Source organism: Arctopsyche grandis, chromosome 5 (assembly GCF_051622035.1).
Source record: "Arctopsyche grandis isolate Sample6627 chromosome 5, ASM5162203v2, whole genome shotgun sequence".
NCBI lineage: Eukaryota > Metazoa > Arthropoda > Insecta > Trichoptera > Hydropsychidae > Arctopsyche > Arctopsyche grandis.
Window position 1 is genome coordinate 32,890,613 of NC_135359.1, and position 21,537 is coordinate 32,912,149.

Genomic DNA, 21,537 nt, shown 5'->3' on the forward strand with positions numbered 1-21,537 from the left:
TTACTGACCAATCTGATTAATTTAGTGACAAAATTTACTGACTGTTTACTCTAAGATAGTGACATTTAATAACTGACCAATATTAAGCTTTCTTTTTATTATTATTTTTTCGGTTATCTAATTATTTGCATCATATCTTCACAATAAAATAAAATTACAAACAAATGCATAAAAATTGAGAAGCGCTGGTTCGTATGATCCTATGTAGACGCATTTTACTGGTAATTTTAATGAAATGATTCTTTCTAGAATCAACTGACACTGAATAATTTCCGAATTTTTACTTACCTACATATGTATACTTATGAATGTATGTACATATATCTTACATACATATAGGAAATGATGATTGATATAAATTCCAGAGCAAATTAAAAAAAAAATTAGCAACTCCTGTGATAAGAGGAGCTAGTTAAGAAATAATATGTTTTTCTACGTACGTATTTATTTAAAATTAATATAATATATTCATTTCAGTTCCATCAAAAAAATAGATAATTTAATTTCGACATTGACTATTGAACCTGTGTATATGCATAATTAAAAATAAAAAAATAATTTTTATGCTTTCCGATATCATTTATATGTGTAAATAGTATAATATACATATTTGAGCTATGGCGTATCATCACACGCTAGTACAAAGCTTAAAATTGGGCCCCCCTTATTTTTTTTAGTAAATATGATAAATTTAATTTTCTTATGTATTTTTTATTAGTTATTTACATACAATATGTATAAAAATCATCACTTGTCAGTGACTTGAAACTAATTAATCGCTGACTCGAAATCATGGGTATATTTCAAACTTTTGTAATATACTGCAATTTCGAAACGGTTTAAAAATGTGAAAATTATTATATTAAAAATAAGCAACTATTAAATTTAAATAAAAATCTAATTTTTAGATTATTAGAATTTTTAGCACTTTTTCTCGATGATTCTTGAAATCTCATTGCTTATATTTGATTGAAAGTTTTTGAACTTTTTCCGTTTATGCTGTACAGTCTAAACCAGTGCTACTCAAACTTTTTCAGTTGGCAGACGAACATATGTATATTTTTCAATAACTCTCACGGACCAGCAACTCATTTTTAAATAAAAAGGTTATATATGTATATGAGTGGAAACTTGTATAACAAATAAAAATAATATTAAATATAAGTATTTAAATTTATTTTATTGAATTCAAAGAAGTACAATATTTATGTACTGATTAAGATGAAAAATGAAAAAAAAAAACAGAGACATGAAACATGAGCTTGTTTGTTATTAGGTAACTTATCCAGTCGTGGTTTTGTCGAAGACAATGAATGCCACACGTAATGGATCATGAATATTCACACTATTACGATATTTTGTCTTAATTAAACTCATGGTTGAGAAACCAGTCTCGCAAAGGTAAGTTAATGCAAATGATAAAAGATTTTTCATTGCATGTTCTAAATATCTGAGAATTTGATCCAAAAGGACGTAAGTGAAGTTTTGGTTTAAAAAAAAAAATTAATTCTGGAGTTGTGGTCACATCAATTAGTTTATCTTCCAAATTAACTGATATATCATTGCATGGCAAAAATGGATTTCGTGTCATTTTTTCCCATTCGGGATCGTCATCTGGTGGGAAATAGAAATCGAATCCCTCTTATAAATTAAAAAAAAATGTTTGCGCATTCAACATTTTCATTATTTTCGGTGCATTAACCAATCCCGTATTGTGCATCGAATAAAATATTTTGGCATTATTAAGTGACCATTAAAAAATATGAAACGATCATTCGAAAAATAGATTTTAGCATTAGAATGGATACAAAAAGTGGCGACGTTGCAGTCTTCCGCTATTGACAACTGTCAACTGTCAAAAGTGTTTACTTTTATTTACGTATTACGTATGAATATGAATGATGATGTCAGGTCGTAGAGTCGAAGCCGAGGTCGTAGGTGTCGAAGGTCGCAAGCCGAAGAGTAAAAAAGAAGGAATCCAGTAGAGAGAAGCGTTGGTCGTTGTCGGTTTGTATTTTGGTATTCGCATCGTTGCCGTTACAGTTCATCTGTCATTTTAATACACATTTCATCCGCTTTTTAGTAGCAGATAATTTTTTCAATGAGCAAAGTTTCTAATGCAATCTGTATCCGTCATTTAGAAATGCACACATTTTTTTTATAATGTTCAGAAACTTTTTTTAATGTACAAAATTTTTTTTAAATTTTTTAAATGCACATTTATTTCATAAAATGGACGTTTAAATTATTCCCATACTATAAATTCTTACCAAAAATTAGATAAAATAGAAAATGATCACCATATCAATAACTATTATGTATATTAGACCTATGTAAGATGTGTTGTGAACATAATTTATAAAAAATAAAAAGCATTTAAAAATCAAAAATCAAATTGACTTTTAGCTTTCATTCCACTGTTATTATTTTATCATTACAAATATAGATTTTTTTTCTTCTCAAAGGTGCCCTGCTTAAGGAGAATACGCCAATATATTATACAATAGAAATTGTATTTATTACTATATTAAATCATTTTCAAAGTTGCTATAAAAATATACATAAATGAAAAATTAAACGTTAAATATATGTAACTTGTTTCATCTGTAAAAATTAACTTAATTGGAAACGAACAAATACGTACATATATATGTACATGTCTAACTTATTAAAAAAATCAATCTAATTTATTCAAATTTAACCACTGTGCATTGATATTTTTCCGAATTTAAAATACTTGTACTTTATACCTTCATTACTAATAAACATGTATAATGACGATGCTATGGATTATTTATACGACTAATGGTTTCTGGAATCCATTAATATAGCTTAAAATATGAGGTTTTTTTATATCTTTCGAATCCTAACGTATTTTATGTACTATGTACATATAAATTAAGAAATTACTCGGCTCTTATTGGATTTAAATCCGAATATAATAAGTTAAACTGAAAAACACTATAACAAAATCAAAGTATGAAAAGAGCACCAAAAATATAACATGGGAAGAATCCCACTTTTCTCGATACTTATTTTATTTTATTTTAGATAGATATATACCAGGGAGGCTTGACAGGAAGACCCCAACGCGCTTTTCTGGACAATTAATTACAAACAATGTAGCATTTTATTATTACATAAATCACTGTATTTCCAGAAGCTGAAGAACACGAAATAACAATCAATTAATTAACAATTAATCCATTGAGACATCTATGGATTTTAGATTTGTACATAATTTTTACAAATTGTACATTCAATAAATACAGAAGATTTGTGACAACAGGAAAGATGATTTTTTGCTAATTTTGAGGAACCGTTTCAACAATGATCAGATAAAATTGGCACACTCTGATAAGAAACGATCGATTTGGAGTCACAAATACCCCCGAATCTAACCAGCAGTATAGCGGATTGAACACACTGATCACTTGGTGCTTAACATATACGCTACCAGTAAGCCACACTGCTGGATTATTTCATTATTTAAAAATTTCCTGAAAATGCGCACGAACTTATGTACTGACCTGATAGTATGTTATAGTCATAAACTACAAGCTTAGTTCATTCATACATTTAAAATGAATACATACACATATATAATCCTATACATACATACCTATATAATTTTATGAACTTCAAATAAACTTATATTTATTTTCAGTCTCCGTCACGGGCCCGAATGTGAAACGCCCGAAAACGCAAATATCGGAAGGCAACGATTGAAAATCGAAAGATCTTAAGTCGAAAGATAAAAAAAAGGATGCATGGTAAACGGTACATACTCACGTACATACTCGCTTAATTTGCGCGAGCAGAATACAACAGGAACAAGAGGAACAGGCTTTTCCTCCCGTATTCTGCGCGCGCACATTAATAAAATAACAATGCACAGTAGTTAAACTCTTCGGAAGGTGGTTGTATTGATGAAAGAGTAGAAATAAAGTGGTCAGAGTCTTAAAACACTATCATAAATATAATTTATAGGTCAAACACATGTACATATACTCGTATGTATGTACATGTGTTTTTCACGCAATTTAAACCAAGAATTCAATATAAAATATAAATTACTAGTGGTTTAACCCGGCTTCGCTCGGTATTTGTAATATAAACCGCTTAAACATGGCTAATCTAATAGTAAACATTTTATTAAATTTATTTGATTAGTTTTATTTTATTTGAATATTCATTTCTATTTTTATTAAATTTAACGACACGGGTTCTACGAACCAAAACATACATACAAAGTCTCTTTCGAAATTATATAATATATTAGATGTATAAGTAAATGTTTTTATATTTTATTAGGTGGCACGACAAATCAGCGCACACCAACTTAGCGCCAACTCAGCGCAACGACAATTCAGCGCAAAATCAAAGTTTTAAATGCATTTTCGAAAATAATCATATTGAAATTGTCGGCCATATCTATGTACATGATAATTTCATAAATGCGAATAAATTTATTTGAAACTCTTTGTGCCTTGAAATATTAAGCAAGCAGGGTTTCTCAACTAAAGCGGACAGTAATTTTTTTTTTCAAATATATTTTTAGCTATCCAAACTTTTGCGTATGCAGGGTCTCTAAACTAAGGTTCGCAAATCATCATTATGAATAAAAAATGGGAGAATCTTTGGTTTTCGATTTTTTCCCCAAAAATTATTTCTTAAAAAGTGTTTCCACACCAGGATACACAGTAAAAAATTGGACGTATGAACGAATTCTAGACCAAGGTTTCGCAAGCCCGTATTCATGGGTTCTGCTATTCATATCTAAAATGTACGCATATACGTATGTATGTATTGACGTATTTATCGACCATTGATTTAAATTATCGTGCGTTTCAATGGGTGACCATATCGTGCAATTCAACCAATTTAAAACTTATTGAAACAATTGATTTTGCGTTGAATTGTCGTTGCGCTGAGTTTTCTGCGCTGAAAGGTCGGCGCTAAGTTGGTTTGCGCTGAGATGTTGGTTCGCCATTTTATTACTATTGCATTTAAAATGTTTCTTTGTATGCTTTTTCAGAATTAAATCTGTCATTTAGTTCTAACTTGTGATCCGAGATAATTTTAATATATATATGTACATATATAAAAACGGACTCGATGTACATATGTGGGTATGTACATATGTAGTGGGCACGTGGTCAAGTATGAAGATTTCAAAAAAACTAATTTCAGAATACCGGGAGTATACATACGTTATCGTTATATCGTATACGTTATAGACGAGCGATCGTGTCGAAGAGCCGCGGGGAAGCGGAGAAGCGGAGGGTGTAGAGCGTCTGATATGTGCTCCTGATATTGAGCATCTGACTTGGAACGGGTGACACACACACACACACACACACACACACATACATTAATTCATCATTTCGAACTAGCGAACGGGTTGGATCGGCGAGCGTGTAATGCGCGCACTCAACTTATTACTATTTATACGTGCGCGCACCTATAAATTACCTTAAATTATATTTATATACATATATATAATATATACATTTATTTTAATTCGTGTATCAATTCCTTTCCGAAACCACCCGTTGAAATCTACGGGCACATCACTAGTTATACATATACATATTGTTCTTCTTTTCATGTAAAGTATTAGTTACTCGAGAATGAGCTTCGAGAAGTTGTTTAACATTTAACCAGGAAAACCCCAATCCAAAAATTTTCAGCACCTATTATACCTATATTTTAAGCACATGCGAAGTTTAATGTTTTGAGTATTGAAACAACACGTAAAATAACACGAAATTTCGCTTTATTTGTACCTATACAAGTATATACAGATTTAGATATTAAATTATATAATGCTAAGTTTTGGCAACTATTTCATATGGCATTTTACCGCTTTTCGAATCATTTGGATTGTCAGTGTTTGTTTCTTTGCTGGTCTTCAGGTAGTCGAATAATATTTTATTGAGAGCAATAGAAGGGGATTCGAACAATATGGTGAAAATATATGAGGCTGCAAACGACAACACCATCAAAGCTGGTCCCATAAATAGCTGAAATTAAATTAAATCATTTCAACATTATAATAAGAACTATTTCCATTTTGTATAATATATGTAGGTTACAAAGATTTGATCTTAACAACAGTCTGTATATAACAGGAAACACCACAGTAGAATTTTAAGTTGGAAAATAAGAACTTTGAAATATTTCTGAGTAACTTTCGTGCCACCGATGCTGTTCCTGTTCGCAACTAATCGATAGGAACATATTAATTTAAAGTCCACATATTAATGTAAATGGCCAACAACTATCGCATGTCCAACGACTGTAATGTTTCACTGTTTTCACTGTAGGGATTCCAAAACCAGTAGCAACGAAACCGATTAACCGATCAAAACCAGTATTTACACTGCAAACGACAAAACGCTCGGTAAACCGGTTAACCGGTTAATAGATAATTAGAACATATGTATGTACATATATACAGTTATATATAATATGTATATGTATGTTAAGGTTCCCGGAAAGATGCACTAAATTGCACTGAATAGTAGCGCAGATTCCAAAAGTCATCATTTTCAAAGGCGCTATAGAATTTCACAAAAAAAGGTTAGCACCCTCGGATAACATACAAATAACCCTCGACGCTTTTTTGTGGAATTCTATTGCGTTAGAGAACAAATTTTCCAAGATGCTCAAGGAGAACCTTGAGCATCTTGGAAAATTTGGATGTCTCGAGAGTGCAACTATCTCGAGTGCAGTTTTCCGGTCACCGTATGTTAAACATTATTTTTTACGGAAAAGAAACTGAATTTTAAGTAAATGAACATAATTGGCACGATAGTAAATATGTTTTACAAGAGAAGGTGTATTTTTGATTGTATAAAAATTAGAAGTATGTTAAAAAAAAACGATTTTTTTAAATTAATAAAAACCTTATTACTTTCAGTCTATGTCTTATTCTATGTCTATCCACGTCTATATACCTTAATTTTAAAAATTCGGTTAGCCGGTTATTTCATTAAAAAAAAATCATTGAAAAACCGATTAACATAATTTTCCGGTCAATTGAAGACCCTTAGTTCTTTGTGTGCCAACAATATACTAATAATATATGTATATAAACAAATATATGTATTAATACTCAAATGTTATATGTTGATACGATACGAGTAGCTTGGACCAAATAGTTTGGACGAGTAACTTGGATATTCAAAAACAGATGGATCGCCTGATGCCACGCTGCGAGTAGCGTCCAAGTTACGTGTGCAAGCTACTCGAATCGTGTCAACTCAATATAAGACAATTCGTTAGTTAATTCGCATATTACTATGAAAGTCAACTTTTTTTGAACAAGAACAACTTACGATATTGGAAACCTCTATATGGTAAGCATAATCCGAAATGGTCATTATCAAATACAAAACCACAGAATTTAAGAGATACGCCATGTAAGTCAACCGAGACAAAGGATACCAGCATTTGGCACCGAAAATCTTCGTAAACACACCTGGAAACATTCAAATCAAATTTTATTTAATCCGAACTACACTGTGACATATTTAAACAGACAAATATTGACCTCCATTCCTAGTTTCACAGATAATCAAAGCCCAGGAGATTCCAACAGCCCACAGAATCCTAGACAAACCCGTATAGGCAGCGCTATAGGCCAAACTGACGTCACGATCAGTGATTCCGAATAGAATGCACATATTCAGTAAGAACACCGCAAACCATATCAACCTTATAGATCGCTGTAATTATTGAATATATATTTTACATAAGCAAGATGTGTATAATATGCATGATTAGTATACTGATGTCTCACTATGCTGAGGGGAAGTGTCTTCTTCAAATGGTATACTAAATAAGCAGCGTAAACGCCGATGAGATATGCTCCAATTCTTACTATTGGGTTGCCGTAAAATGTTTCCATGTTTGTGAAGAATTCGTCTAAGCTGAAATCATGAGTCAATTTATTTAATGAAGTCGAACGAAGCCGATAGCTCTCAATTCAGTTTGGTTAAAAATAATCGTTTAGAAAACTTTGACAAAGAAATTTGACAAAAAATTTTTATCTGGGGTCTTGAAAATCTAAAATTGAAAAGGTATCGCACCACATAAAGAATCTCAAGGTCATATTTTCTCATTAAAATATATTTGCAAAAAAGCACTTTTGACCAAAGGTGAATATTGAAATGTATATAGAATTATATATGATTTAATTATTTATATATTTATAAATTTATAGATTAATAAATAATTTAAATAAAGTCATAAGGCCACATAATTTTTCAAAAAATAAAAAAATTATGATTTTAGTAAATTTAAAATTTAAAATTTATATTAATTATTGATATAAAATTATATATCCTTATGAGAAATTAATGTGGCGGTGCAATTTATTATATTTTAATTATTGAATATAGTTTTTTATTCTTCCAGTTCATAGAAATCTCTTTCTCAAAAACATAAAATGATTCACAAACTATATACATATAGGCTTGAGAACTATTAGCCATATTTAATATAGGTCAAAATTTATAAAGAATAAACGCGTGAAACGCGTTGTATACGATAATTTATCTCCAACGTAATGGCAGACGATATATTAACGTATATTGATGACCAAAGTGAGCAATATGGTAAAGTATGAAAACGATCGGATAAGAGATAAGAGATATAAAAAATGACGTCTTATGGTGCCTACGGACTAAACCAACGACGATTTTGGGCCAACTTTTTAACCAGCAGTAGCGTACAAAATATCGAAATAAAAATTAAATTTTAAAATTGAAATTAAATATCAAAATCAAGCTAAAGAGCGAGATTGAGCTAAAATTAGATCATCGTTGATGTTTTGAATTACAACAATGTTTTGAATTACGACGATACGCATTTAAAACCAGAGAAATATTATAATTTCTCTGCTTACGAGCGAAAAAAAATATTGTTAAAGTCATCACGAGATGTTACTGTATTTCCACGTGGATGATCGATAAAAAAAAAACAATTCATAAAAAAACGCGGTGTCGGAAGTCGGTGATTTGTCAAAGGGTTTTTTTTCTTTCGTCGAAATAAAATTAATAACCACACATTATCCGATAAATTTTACCTCTGAAATGATTTAATTACTTGATTTATTTCGACGAGAGAAACAATTGAAGAATAAAAAAATTCGTTTGATGTGACCGACAACACCCCGGGTTAGCAAAAATCGTTGGATCACCCATACTAATACATGATATATTCTCAGTAACTGCGCATTACGGGGAAGTAAAAATAATAATTCTTTGATGTTTTTTCGATCTTAGTGCGTATCTTCGTAAGTCAAAACATCTTCGACAAACAAAAGTCGAGGATTACCTGTATGTGATTGTTGATGATCTAATTTTAGGTCAATCTCGAAAATTTATTTAAATTGTCCATGTTCTGTTTAAACTTTCAATATATAATTTTAATTTTATTTTAATGATTATAATTTAATTTTGATAATTGAATTTAATTTTAATATAATAATAATAGTTTTAATTTTGATATTTAATTTCAATTTTTAAATTTAATTTTTATTTCGATATTTTGTACGCTACTGGTTTTAAAAGTTGGCCTGTGGGCCATTCGTTGGCTTGGTGCGTACGCACCATTAAACGAAGACCATGTGAAACGTAAAGGAGGTTAGTAAAAAAAATACTCATTTACAAAGGAATAAAATTCGCTTCGTGAACAGAATATACAGTATAGCTGATGCTTCCGAAGAAGATGACCGTCATCAGACTTGCAGCAGTTTTAAAACACCTAAAAACATTCACATGTCATTAAAACAATAATTTCAATCAAACGTGACATAATTTGATACCACTTTTTAAACACACATTGTAGACAAAATTAGCAAAAAGCTAGTGATGACGAAATATTGCATATCGTTGCTTAGGTACCAGCTCCAAGACATGCACATTTCATTCTGGGGAGATAAATTGTTTATGTACAGAATATTTCGCCACCAGTATTTGGGACATGTCAAATCGTTCCTTTCGTTGTTCCAAAATGGGGTAGCTCTGTATCGCCACTTGAATATCACCGTGGTCACCCCCAATGTAATCATATACGATGGGGTCAATCTGTAAAGTTAAAATCACAATAAAATAAAATTGACCTTTTAATTTTCAATTATATAAATATTATACCTTAAGAATCTTTTGAGAACAATGACACCAAATAGTTTCGCTCGTTCTAGTACATTGTGCTTTTTCGTCTTCGACTTGTTGTATTCAGCTTGAAAGAACGAAGAAGCTAATAAATACCCGCTGGAAAGCATTAATTATTATTTAAAATCTGCCATTGAGCCTGTTGACATGTACATAAATGATTCTGAGGCCCACAAATTGTGCGATTCGTCTTCCAACTAGTATATACATATTACAGTGGCGTGCCGTCCATGGATGCTGTGGATGCTGCGCATCCCTTAAAATTTACGTCAAAAATATTTTCATACCGTTTGTTTTCTGAATTTCTTAGTTTTATTTCTCTTTCATTTATTTTTGATTATGTGATTATGATATATTTATGTATACACATTTTTTTATCGGATCCAAAATTGACATAAATAAGCATCCCCGTTGAAAGGTTAAAGCCGACTGCGCGACCGGTGCTTGTTTCGCATCAAACTAGCATCGCCATGGATGCTGAAGCTCTCTACAAATCTTGTACGCATGCGCACAAGTGAGCTGTCCACTCTTGCGTATGCGCATGAGTGAGACTCTACAGTCGTCTCATTCGTGCGACACTTGCTGAGTTGTGCCCTTTTGAAATTAAATTAAATCTCCTTTTGCGTATTTATGGAATTAATTCGCTTTTTATGTATGGACTTTCGCTTGATTCGTTGATGGATATTTCGTACGTTACGTCCTAAGTTATTTACTTTTATTATTTTATTATAATTTATTACGTCCTAAATTATTATTTATTATGGCCCTAAATATAGACAGTCAATAATAATTGCAATTGTTTAATTAAAAATGTACTAAAAAGGGCATTTGCTTCTCTGCCATATCATGAAAAAGAGAATATTGTTGAATCCAATACCCACACCAATATTGAATATTCATTCAAAAACGAAAACATATCAAAGACATTTTAATAAATATGAATCTGACAAAGTTTCGAATAATAAAATGAAATTTAGAAAAATAAACTGATCGTTTTTTGGACAGCATCCTCTGGTTGAAAAGTCACCGCACGCCACTGGTAGATATGTATGAAGCTTATTACTAATAAGTTATTAGTAGAGGTAGGATAGTCACAGTGCTATCCATTGTTCGGCAAACCTTTAACAATGCATTTACAACCTTTGAACAATACACGGCCCCCTCAGGCTCCGGTGACTAGTTATTAGTTAACGTATAATCATCTGAGGGGTCATGGGTTCCAAATGAATTTGCAACCATTATTTGAATATAATTTCAAATTATAGTCAAATAATGGTTAGTTACATTAATTTAGTTACTATTTAAATACAATTATTATATCATTTTTACACAAATTAATTTTTCATATCAGAAAATCTATCCAAAATACCATAACCTTGTAGCTTTAGTACAAAAATGCTCCTGTAATGCTTGAGATTAGATAATCACAAACTATGGAAACACACTTTTAGTGCGTTATACAATTTCAGTACCAAAAGAATAAATAAAAGTAATAACAACTAACCTTATGCAGAAGAACGTGTCAACTGAAAACTGCAACACAGTTACTATTTGCGCCCAAAAATTGTCCGATAAATGGAACATTTTCACCTGATTATCGTAGAAAGCTTTAAATGACGTAATCGAATGACCCAGAATTATAGAAAGCATCGAAAAAAACCTGCAAAAAGACAACTAACTTTATTGCATCATATTTAATAATTATATATATGTTTATTTTAATATTACTACTGCAAAAATTTGGCAATAGTGACGCATTCGCATGACAGGCTTTCCCAATGCACCTTGAAATTAAATCGAATATATTTTAAAAATTGCTTAACAACTACTGTGTAATAATTGTTAATGATTATAATAAAGAAGACTGAAAAGAAAAGTTATGTTGAAAAAAATTCACCTGCGGCACACTCTAACACTATATAATTTATTTAGTTATAAAATGATACAAATCAAAAAAATGTGCCCGCGTTGTTTTCCTTTCGTGGTTTCCCCGCTTGCCTTCTAAAGCAGAAATGATGGACTATGAATAACTAATTAATAAATAAGTGGAGTTCGTGTGATACGATCAAGTCAGATAAAATCTGGATTGTCCTAATCATCCAGATTTTATCCTGTAACAATAAAGGCGCAAACACACTAAATCGCACGACATGCACGTGCTCGTGGTTTCTAGCTGGGAAGGGCGTTTCTTCTGATCAATGTTAATCCGTAAAATCTTATTATTTCGATAATTTTCTTTTAAATTTACAATTCCTGTCAAACCTATGTCAATATGAGGATAAAATGATCAAGTCAGATGAAATTGGAAGATCTGGACTGTTCTAATCATGCAGATCTTATCCTGTAACAATAAAGGCGCAAACACACTAAATCGCACGACATGCACGTGCTCGTGGTTTCTATCTGGGAAGGGCGTTTCTTCAGGTCAATGTTAATTCATACGATCTTATTATTTCGAAAATTTTCTTTTACATTTACCGTCGTGTCAAACATATTTCAATCTATATTTATATAAAATTGAATGTATGTTTGTCTGTCCTGTCCTAAACCGGTAAACGGTAAATGATTTTTCCTTCAACCGGCATATCGGTATTTACTGGTAAATGAAAAAAGTTTTTTTCGACTAGATAACTGTATTTTTTTGCATATACAAAACTATCTAACAAAAACACGTTCCACGTACAATTCTGTGTGTCTACCTTAAGAGAGCTGGACCCCAGTGCCTTATCCATACAAACGTATTAGGGCCGGGCCGCACCGTGCAATTTTGTCGGCCGACTAGTCACGCGACACGAAAAAATGTATGTAAATGTGTGCGACAAACAAGTTGACGGGTGCGGCACGTCCCATCTACCTGCCTTCATTGGTCTGGTCGCCCTCAACCAAGTTGTTCGCGAGTTGAGTGGTGCGGCCCGGCCCTTAGACTTCTCCCTTTCTCAATTATTGCACTAAAGAAATTATTTTTTAATATGCTATGAATATCCACCATGTTTCTATTTTTTTGATTAATCAAAAAATCAAAAATTTAAGGAGAAGTCTAATACGTTTGCATGGACAAGGCGCTGGGGTCCAGCCCTCTTAGGGCCGGGCCGCACCGTGCAACTTTGTCGGCCGACTTGTTGCGTGACACGAAAAAATGTATGGAAATGTGTGCGACAAACAAGTTGACGAGTGCGGCATGTCCCATCTACCTGCATGCATTGGTCTGGTCGCCCTCAACCAAGTTGTTCGCGGGTTGAGCGGTGCGGCCCGGCCCTTAAGGTGCAGACACACAAAATTGTACGTGGAACGTGTTTTTGTTAGTTGGTTTTGCATGAGCAAAAAAAAATTTTGGCATGCTTAGTCTGTGCCGCCACGATCTTTCCAAAACGCCTTATAGTATTTTCGGTGATATTTTACGCCACCAAGAGAAATGTTTTTACATGTATTTAAAAATATTTTTTACATTTCTCCGGTGCCACCCCTGATAGTTATGTAGAATGCATGCGATCACCATGACACTTTTAAAAACTGTCAAACTACGAAGTTAATTGAAAAATATGTTACTTAAATGATTAATTGGCTTATAAATATGTATCCCATGGTGTTTATTGTGTGTTTTTGAATGCATAGTGCAATTTTTAATGATGCACTTGCCCATCTTGCGAGTAATATAAGCAGACAGATAAGTTTTTATCGGACATACGTCGAGCACCAAGCATCAAATACGACTGATGCTAAAATTATTTAGGAATGTCTGTGGACAATCCTCACTTGACAACAATATAACGCCTAAAGCCACTTCTATTATTATAACATTTCTCTGCCTTCACTCCATTAACATTTCATTCCAGTCTTTTTATTTAATTTTTTAATTATTAATATTTATTCAGAATAAATATACATTTTATGTACATATGTGTGTTGTGTATAAGTATGTGAATATATGTGTACTTATTAATATTTATTCGCCTAAAGCCACTTCTATTATTATAACATTTATCTGGTATGGAAGTCAAATTTTCATTAAAATAATTTAAAAAAAGTCTTACTTAATACCATGTATAATCGATATCGAATTCTGTCGAGGTTTCTTATTAAAAATGATTTTATTAGTTTCGCAGACACTAAAACATTTTATAATTTTAAATCCCAGTCCTTCATCTATCTGTGCATGATTTTTACCATTCTTCGTATGGCCGTTAGCATCTGAAACATCCATTTATATTAATGTTAACACTTGCGTAAATGTGCGTTTACGATGGCTGTGAACCAACATTGAATGTTGACATCGCAGTCCAAGTGTTACACAAAACTATACTTCCGCGCTGTCAACTTTCCGTGTCACGGTCACGACCATCGAAAACGGGTCAGAGGCCAACATGCTTGATTACTTTCGACACTTTCATTACCTTTACTAATCACAATATACGGTTTTCGCGATTCCACCATCGGTCGATAGTACTTAACATCCAAAATCGTCGCCGTTATGCACATTATTACTGCACCGATGATAATTATTCTAAAAATATGCAAAAAATATACACAAACAATTTCAAATACTCACGCGATAAAAATGGTTGCACAACTCACCCCATGGTTATAGTATTGAGTTCCCACAGCCATGAATAATCATCGACTAGTTTTTTGACTTCCTCCATTTGAAACGAGGTATTGTATAAGTTCTGGTGTGCGAACATTTTCGAATCGAAATATTTTTGCAAAAGCACTGTCAGCTCGGCCTCCTCGCAAGATTTCGGCAAACACAAGCCCAACGTCATCCTGAACTATGTACATTCGAAATTAAATATTTATGAGTGGAAAATACATATCTTAGTATGCTTAGATTAAAGGTCTGACCGCACTATGCGTCAAACGAACGGTCCGACACTTCACAACAGTGTGCGACAATACCGCACTTGAACGACAGCGATGATCGTTCGGTACCTCTGAGCAAGATGGATGAAATGGACGCTATTATAGTATCTTTGATATGCGAGGAAGAAGAACAATCGAGAAAAACCAAAAGATTATGGCTACATGCTATTTCAAAGTCACGATATGAAGAAGGAGAATAATTGTCGTAAGGTAACCCCCACTCAACGACACTTGCATCACGTCGCGAACGACACCTTGCGTCAAAGTTGGTCGGAAAGTCAACTTTGACGCACGGTGTCGTTCTACGTCATGCGACTATCGCGCACTGCATTATGTCTCATTCAATCTCACACAAACAATATTTGGTCGCGTACTGTTGTGAAGTGTCCGATCGTTCGGTTGTCGCATATTGCGGTCAGACCTTAATACAGTTCAAGTTTTTTTCAAGCTTAACCCTTTGAATGTTGACCAACGCCATGTTAAGTCCATGGGCCTGCAAAACGCCGACAGGCGTTGTATATTGAGCATGTACAAAGTAAACAAGAATACTACCTGCTAAGCCTTTAAAGGCAGCATTGAACGTGGGTCGTGTAATCTATGTCATTCATTTGTCAACGTTTATAAAGACTCGTTCACACCGGAATTTATGAATTTAAAACCATAGCAGAATTACCCGATGGAAATCTCTAACTGCTGGGTGTTTTAGATTGTGGCTTGGAATTTAGATTGTGAGCATTACATTTTAACAACAATGAAGAAGATGGAACTAGTTTCTTAATTTTAATTTCTGACAAAACAATTAAATTTCAAACTACGATTAAGACTTAACTATATGCCACTCCGGGTATCCCTCTTATTCCCTAATCCACCAACACAACCCTCACTTTTATTGGCATAACCTATGCATTAGGCCACGGTTCCACGTGATAGACCAATGATTTTGCCCGGGATGGACCTTCTGTCGCCTTACAACTTTTCAGCTAGCACTTTACCACAAATGAAGTCGACCATTGTCGGTTCTGGTTCGCCGATATATCCAATTTTTTTCTTAATACACACTTTTATTTTTTTTCCATTAAAGTAACATCAATCTGACTACAATCAAGCTTGAAAGTGAATAGAGCGTCCTTTTGTGTTGGAATTTTGACTGATTTTCTTATTTCTTATTTAGCCATATCTTTTTCTTTTCCTTTATATTTCTTATTTTCTTCATCTTTAGAATTCTTCGAATGACTATGAGATCCTTTACTAACCTTGACCATCGGGCGGTTTACCTTTATTTGAAGGCGGTATGTCTCCGTAATCCCAAGGCCTTCTTCTGTGCAAACCACCGCTGTCCACACCTCGATTACCCGTGTCCACACCTCCATCACCCATATCCACACCGTCCTCTTCATTATTGGAGACATCTCTTCCGTCTAGTTTGCGATTGTGATGAACACTAATTGTTCATCCTAACTAAATCAGTGGATGGTGATCGACCTTCCGTGTCCGATGGCACTGAAGAATAGTCCAAAAGAGTCCGAGACGGCAATGCTGGAGACTGTAGGGGGTCATCACCATCTGACATATTTGGTGTTCCATCAGCCCCACTTGAACCGGAATCAATGAATCTCTCGTGAAGCCCGGTCTTGCATAAATCGTTGCTGCGCTTCCTCACGATCCCTCATCTCTTGATCTTCTTTTTCCCTCCGCAGACTCTGTTCGAAGTTAACCTGAATCAAAACACGTGGTTTAGACGTTTCATCGCGTTCCCCTTTTTGATTTTTTCAAATTCTTCATTGGGATTCTCAAGTTCTGAACTAAAAACTTTATTTTTTAATTCTTCCCCTTTTCTCATTCTCCATCCTTCAACTCCGAATCAGTTTTCCTTACTCTTTCCGCAACTCGCCTTTGTAATTATGTCCAATTACATTTTAGCTTACGAATGGTACCGATACTGTTAGATGGGGCGCTCCTCCTCTGCTTATGCTCACGACACTCTCAGACGAGCTGTCCTTGTTCGTCCCTCTCCTCCCGGAAGAACTCCTCCCGCAATACGCTTTTAAGTAAATCCTACAGAAGTATGTGATGTGAAGTATAAACCCTTCACCAGCCGTCTTCCGTACAGCATATTCTGTATGCTCCACCGAATAATCGTCGTTTCCATTGAAAGGGAGACATCGTTTAACCAATCCTGGAAGGTCAGCTTGGCCTGGTTGGTGACGGCTTCCTTTGCTGCCTCCTCTACCGCCCTCTTCTTCCCATGGGCCGCCATCTTGTTCCACAACATGATTGAACTCGGTGGCACGTGGTCCTCAAACTGCCGCTTCACTATCCAGGACCACGGTTGGGATGTGGCGGTTGAGGTGAAGACCAAACACGTGCGTTTTTCAGTCATGTTGTTTATTATAACGATACAGGCGGTGGCTTGACGGCTGACCGCTAGGAGTGCAAGTCTAACTGTTACAGACGTTTACATATGTACCTGCCCCTTTCATCCCCCACCCCACAATCAGTCATCATGTGTGTGTGTGTGTTGTCTCAACTATTATGTAGGAGCTATCTTGTCAGAACTTAACATATATGCATTTTGCCGTAGCTGTTATGTTGTTTTTTGGAACTCTTCAATCAACGTTATTATATGTTTTTACGGATTATTTTATCGTTTTTCAATTATTTTCGTTATTTCTATAATTATCGTTATTTTCAGGCTATTCTTGTATCTAATTGAACTTATGCACTTTTTGCATTTTTCAATATTTTTGCACGAGGTGTATAATGAGTAGTCACCGGAGTCTGAGGGGGCCGTGTATTGTTCAAAGGTTGTAAATGCATTGTTAAAGGTTTGCCGAACAATGGATAGCACTGTGACTATCCTACCTCTAATAATGAGTAAGGGCCGGATAACCAAGGTGCCGTCTTGAAAAAAACGGACCCAGAGGGTGCTGTGTATTGTTGATTGCATTGTTAAAGGTTCGCCGAACGTTTTTTTTTTTTGGACTCTAGCTTTGTAAATAGAACTAAACCGCCCCGATTCCTAGAAAAAGCACTGTGACTATCCGGTGTCTAATAATGAGTGAGAAAAAGTTGTGGAGCTTTGATTCAGGGTGCCACATTCAGTAATTAAGTTTCGGCGAGAAATTTTGTATCCAAATAAAAGTAAGAAATAATAATTTGGTTTACATACCTCGTCTGGAGTGTGGGTGATGATTTGTATGTCAGAATGATGTTGGAAGTAAGCGACAAAGTATGCTGTCGGAAATGGCGGTAAGTCTTGGATTGTCTCAATAGTTCTGGGGCCCAGAGGACTTATAGCAACGTTCGTGTAGCTTTGTGTAGCTTCACATTGTCTTCGACTACCCAACCAGAAAGTCCCACCCCAATGCAGACCACCTTTTGGCATCCCTGACGCATCTACCACTGTGTTTAAAAAATACATCATATTTATTTGTCTGACATATATGTAAGACTTTCATATACGAAATTTCGGATAAAATATGAATTATTACTTCCGGTTAGCAAAATAATATTAAATACGTATTTATTTTTAATTACTTCTTACTTTTGATAATCCATCTATTTCTGTTGACGATGGCTACGGCCATTTTGGCCAGATCTCTTCCACATGAGGTTGATACGCTTTCAGATGCAGAGGCTGTAGCGATCAAGCCGTAGAATGGCGAATGGCTTATTAACTGATCGTCTATTGTGCTATTAAGACCATCATCGCCCGCTACTATTGTCAGCCCCAACAATACTATCAGCAGCCACATCTCCTTCAAGAGATACTCTCTATTACCAACTTTTCCCCTTTCAAATCCTGCATAATTATTACGTTAGTCAATCTAAAATATATTCAGTGTTACTAAAACTTTTGAGAATTGAAACAATAACTATCCAGTCATATCCAAATCATGTCACACCGGTGATATGTCCACAAGACCGAAATAGTCAGATCAGAGTTTCAATATTTTTAATGTTAAATAAGTACTCCAGCCCATAAATGGAAAATTACGGAATAAATATATATACATATGTATAAAAATATGTATGTATACATATTTATATACATATTACTACTTTCATTACTTTCATTTTGTAACAATAACCTCAAACTATATAAAAACACATCATTGACAAACAGATTTTGTTATATTTTGAAAACAAACCTGCAACTTAATTATACATTACTAGCTGTATTACCCGGCTTCGCTCGGTATTTGTACATAATATAAACATGACTAATCTAATAGTAAACAATTTATTTAAAAAAAAATTAAAAAGTATATAAAAATAGCCCGTAGTAGCCCGTCTAGGGCTACGCCCTCTGCGCCCTCCTGATCGTTTGCCGTCTAGGGCTACGCCCTCTGCGCCCTCCAAAATCGAATCGGTGCCTATGAATCGAAAAAAAAAATCGAATCATTTGTTCGATGACGTCACGGATCTGCGATCGAACGAACGATGGATACATACATACATACATACAAACAAAGTCTCTTTCCAAATTATACATTAGATTAAATAAAAAACAAAAACTTTTGGAAATGACGGAATTACGAAATTAAGACATTTTTCATGGAATTTTATATGTAATTTTTTAAATATAAATCACCTGCGGCATAATCGTATAGTTTGTATTTATGTAAAAAAAATCCTACAGCCCCCCCCCCCCACTATACTAAATTAAAAATCATTTTTGATTGGGGGTGGCAAACTCAAGGAACGCGCCCCAGGTGGCAAAAACCCTATCCACGCCACTGACTCCAGTTAGCTGTCATCTAGAGTTAACTAGTTTTTCCCGTTGACATTTCAATGGGTGATTTTAGAAAAGGTCCATGATTTGAAATGGGAACTAATTTTTTGGTCAGTTATTAAAAGCAGTTCGTCAATCACTTTTAAACCGAGTGGTCAATACATACATATACATACATATAAAAAATTTCCAAGTGAAATAATCAGTTTAGTTAGTAAATTTGATTTATATTAATTTTAAAAATATTTTCTTTGCGTGTAAATATTATATCAAAATAAACTTTTAAAAAGTCATTTAATTTTAGTACTGACCGTTTCATATAAAATATTAACTAAACTTTATAAATAACTAATCATATATTATATTTACAAAATGCTTTTACTTTATCGGTAGTGTCCTTAATATACTGACCGTTTATTTCATTTACTGACAATTTATGAACTCAACCAAACTTTTACATATGTACATATAAAAAATATTTTTTTTTTTATTATAATAAGTGACCGATTTTTTGTTATCCCCGAATATACCGACTATTTGTTATAATAACTGACCAAAATCATTTAAAGCTACTTACCAATAAGCGTGTTTACTAGTGTTTTTTCCGTTGGCATTTTCACATGTGATTTTACATATATACTCGTTAAGGACTTGACACGTGATTTTAAATTTATTCTAAATTTTTTTATGTTTAAAATTTATCAATGTATTGTGGTATGTAAAATATGTATGGATATAACTACAGTAGCATTAATCTTATAAAAAACTGGTTTTTGTAATTATTTCACAGATCCATCTGAATACTTCGATCACTATTCAGAACTTAAAAATATTCAAAAAAATGAAAACCCATATCTAACAGGTAGGGCATATTTTGAAAATGAACTCAATTTAGCCGAATCGTGGACTTATCACCATTGTTCTCTAAAGACACGATACTTTAAATGATTTGTTTGTTATTTGCTTCAATTCAAATTTTATTTTAAAAGTGTTAAACTTCATACCGAATCGATCAACGCGGATCCGTAGAATACTATGGTGATAGGCGTAGAATTTCTTTTTATATGACTATTTTGGATAATTCATGCAATTAAATATTATATACAAAGCGTAGCAGGTGTAGTCAGCTTTTGCGAATATTTAATTTTTCATTTTGTAAAAGTCCACTAGAAATTTTTTATACAATATATGTGTTTTTATTATTTCCTTATATTATGCATGTAAATGGATTTAAAATACTAAATTTTGAAATAGTCACTTGAAAGAACTTTAGTATGATTTGAGTGTATTATGATTTTATTTTGTTACACAATTTTATTCACTATTTATTTATTATCACAAAAATATGTTCATGTGAGTAAGCATATTATTACACGAATATGAGGTATTTATGTACAATACAACGGATCTGGAAAATATTTATCTGAAAATAAGATTAATTATATCAGTTGATATAGTGCAAAATGAAGTTGAAAACCCACGACAAAAATGGTTTATTTGTAATAATTAAATATAAAAAAAATATTATATTTGATATGCTAATTTTTACCTCAACTCGATTATATGATGTGCATTAAGAATAAGAAACATCAATTTGTTGAATTTAGAAACAAATTTACATGTAAATATCTGCTAAGGAAATTATACATACATATATTTTTGCAATTTTTTTGCAATCTCACACATGTTTATAATTTTTAAAATGACATCACTTGTTTCGGAATTCATTCCGCATGAGTGATGAAAAATGTCTAAATTATT

General features: G+C 33.3%; 1 protein-coding gene across 1 annotated transcript; it reads right to left on the reverse strand.

Moving 5' to 3' along the window:
- Positions 1-5,757: 5,757 nt before the first annotated feature.
- LOC143911678 (nose resistant to fluoxetine protein 6-like) lies at positions 5,758-20,992 on the reverse strand. Its single transcript, XM_077430673.1, has 14 exons — positions 20,781-20,992; positions 18,586-18,843; positions 18,211-18,443; positions 14,757-14,950; positions 14,576-14,685; positions 14,216-14,372; positions 11,689-11,844; positions 10,164-10,283; positions 9,852-10,097; positions 9,679-9,774; positions 7,808-7,937; positions 7,559-7,733; positions 7,344-7,486; positions 5,758-6,026 (listed from the first exon to the last, which is right to left on the reverse strand). The coding sequence occupies exons 2-14, from the start codon at positions 18,794-18,796 to the stop codon at positions 5,832-5,834; spliced, it is 2,166 nt and encodes a 721-aa protein (XP_077286799.1). The 5' UTR covers positions 18,797-18,843; positions 20,781-20,992; the 3' UTR covers positions 5,758-5,831.
- Between the last annotated feature and the right edge of the window lie 545 nt (positions 20,993-21,537).

Excerpts from the sequence above, each read along its gene's own strand:
- LOC143911678 (XM_077430673.1), bottom strand. The coding sequence starts at position 18,796 with ATGTGGCTGCTGATAGTATTGTTGGGGCTGACAATAGTAGCGGGCGAT. Across the intron at positions 9,775-9,851 it reads TTGCTAATTTTGTCTACAAT|GTGTTTTAAAACTGCTGCAA; the intron begins GTGTGTTTAAAA and ends GAATGTTTTTAG. Across the intron at positions 7,734-7,807 it reads AGACACTTCCCCTCAGCATA|CGATCTATAAGGTTGATATG; the intron begins GTGAGACATCAG and ends CAATAATTACAG.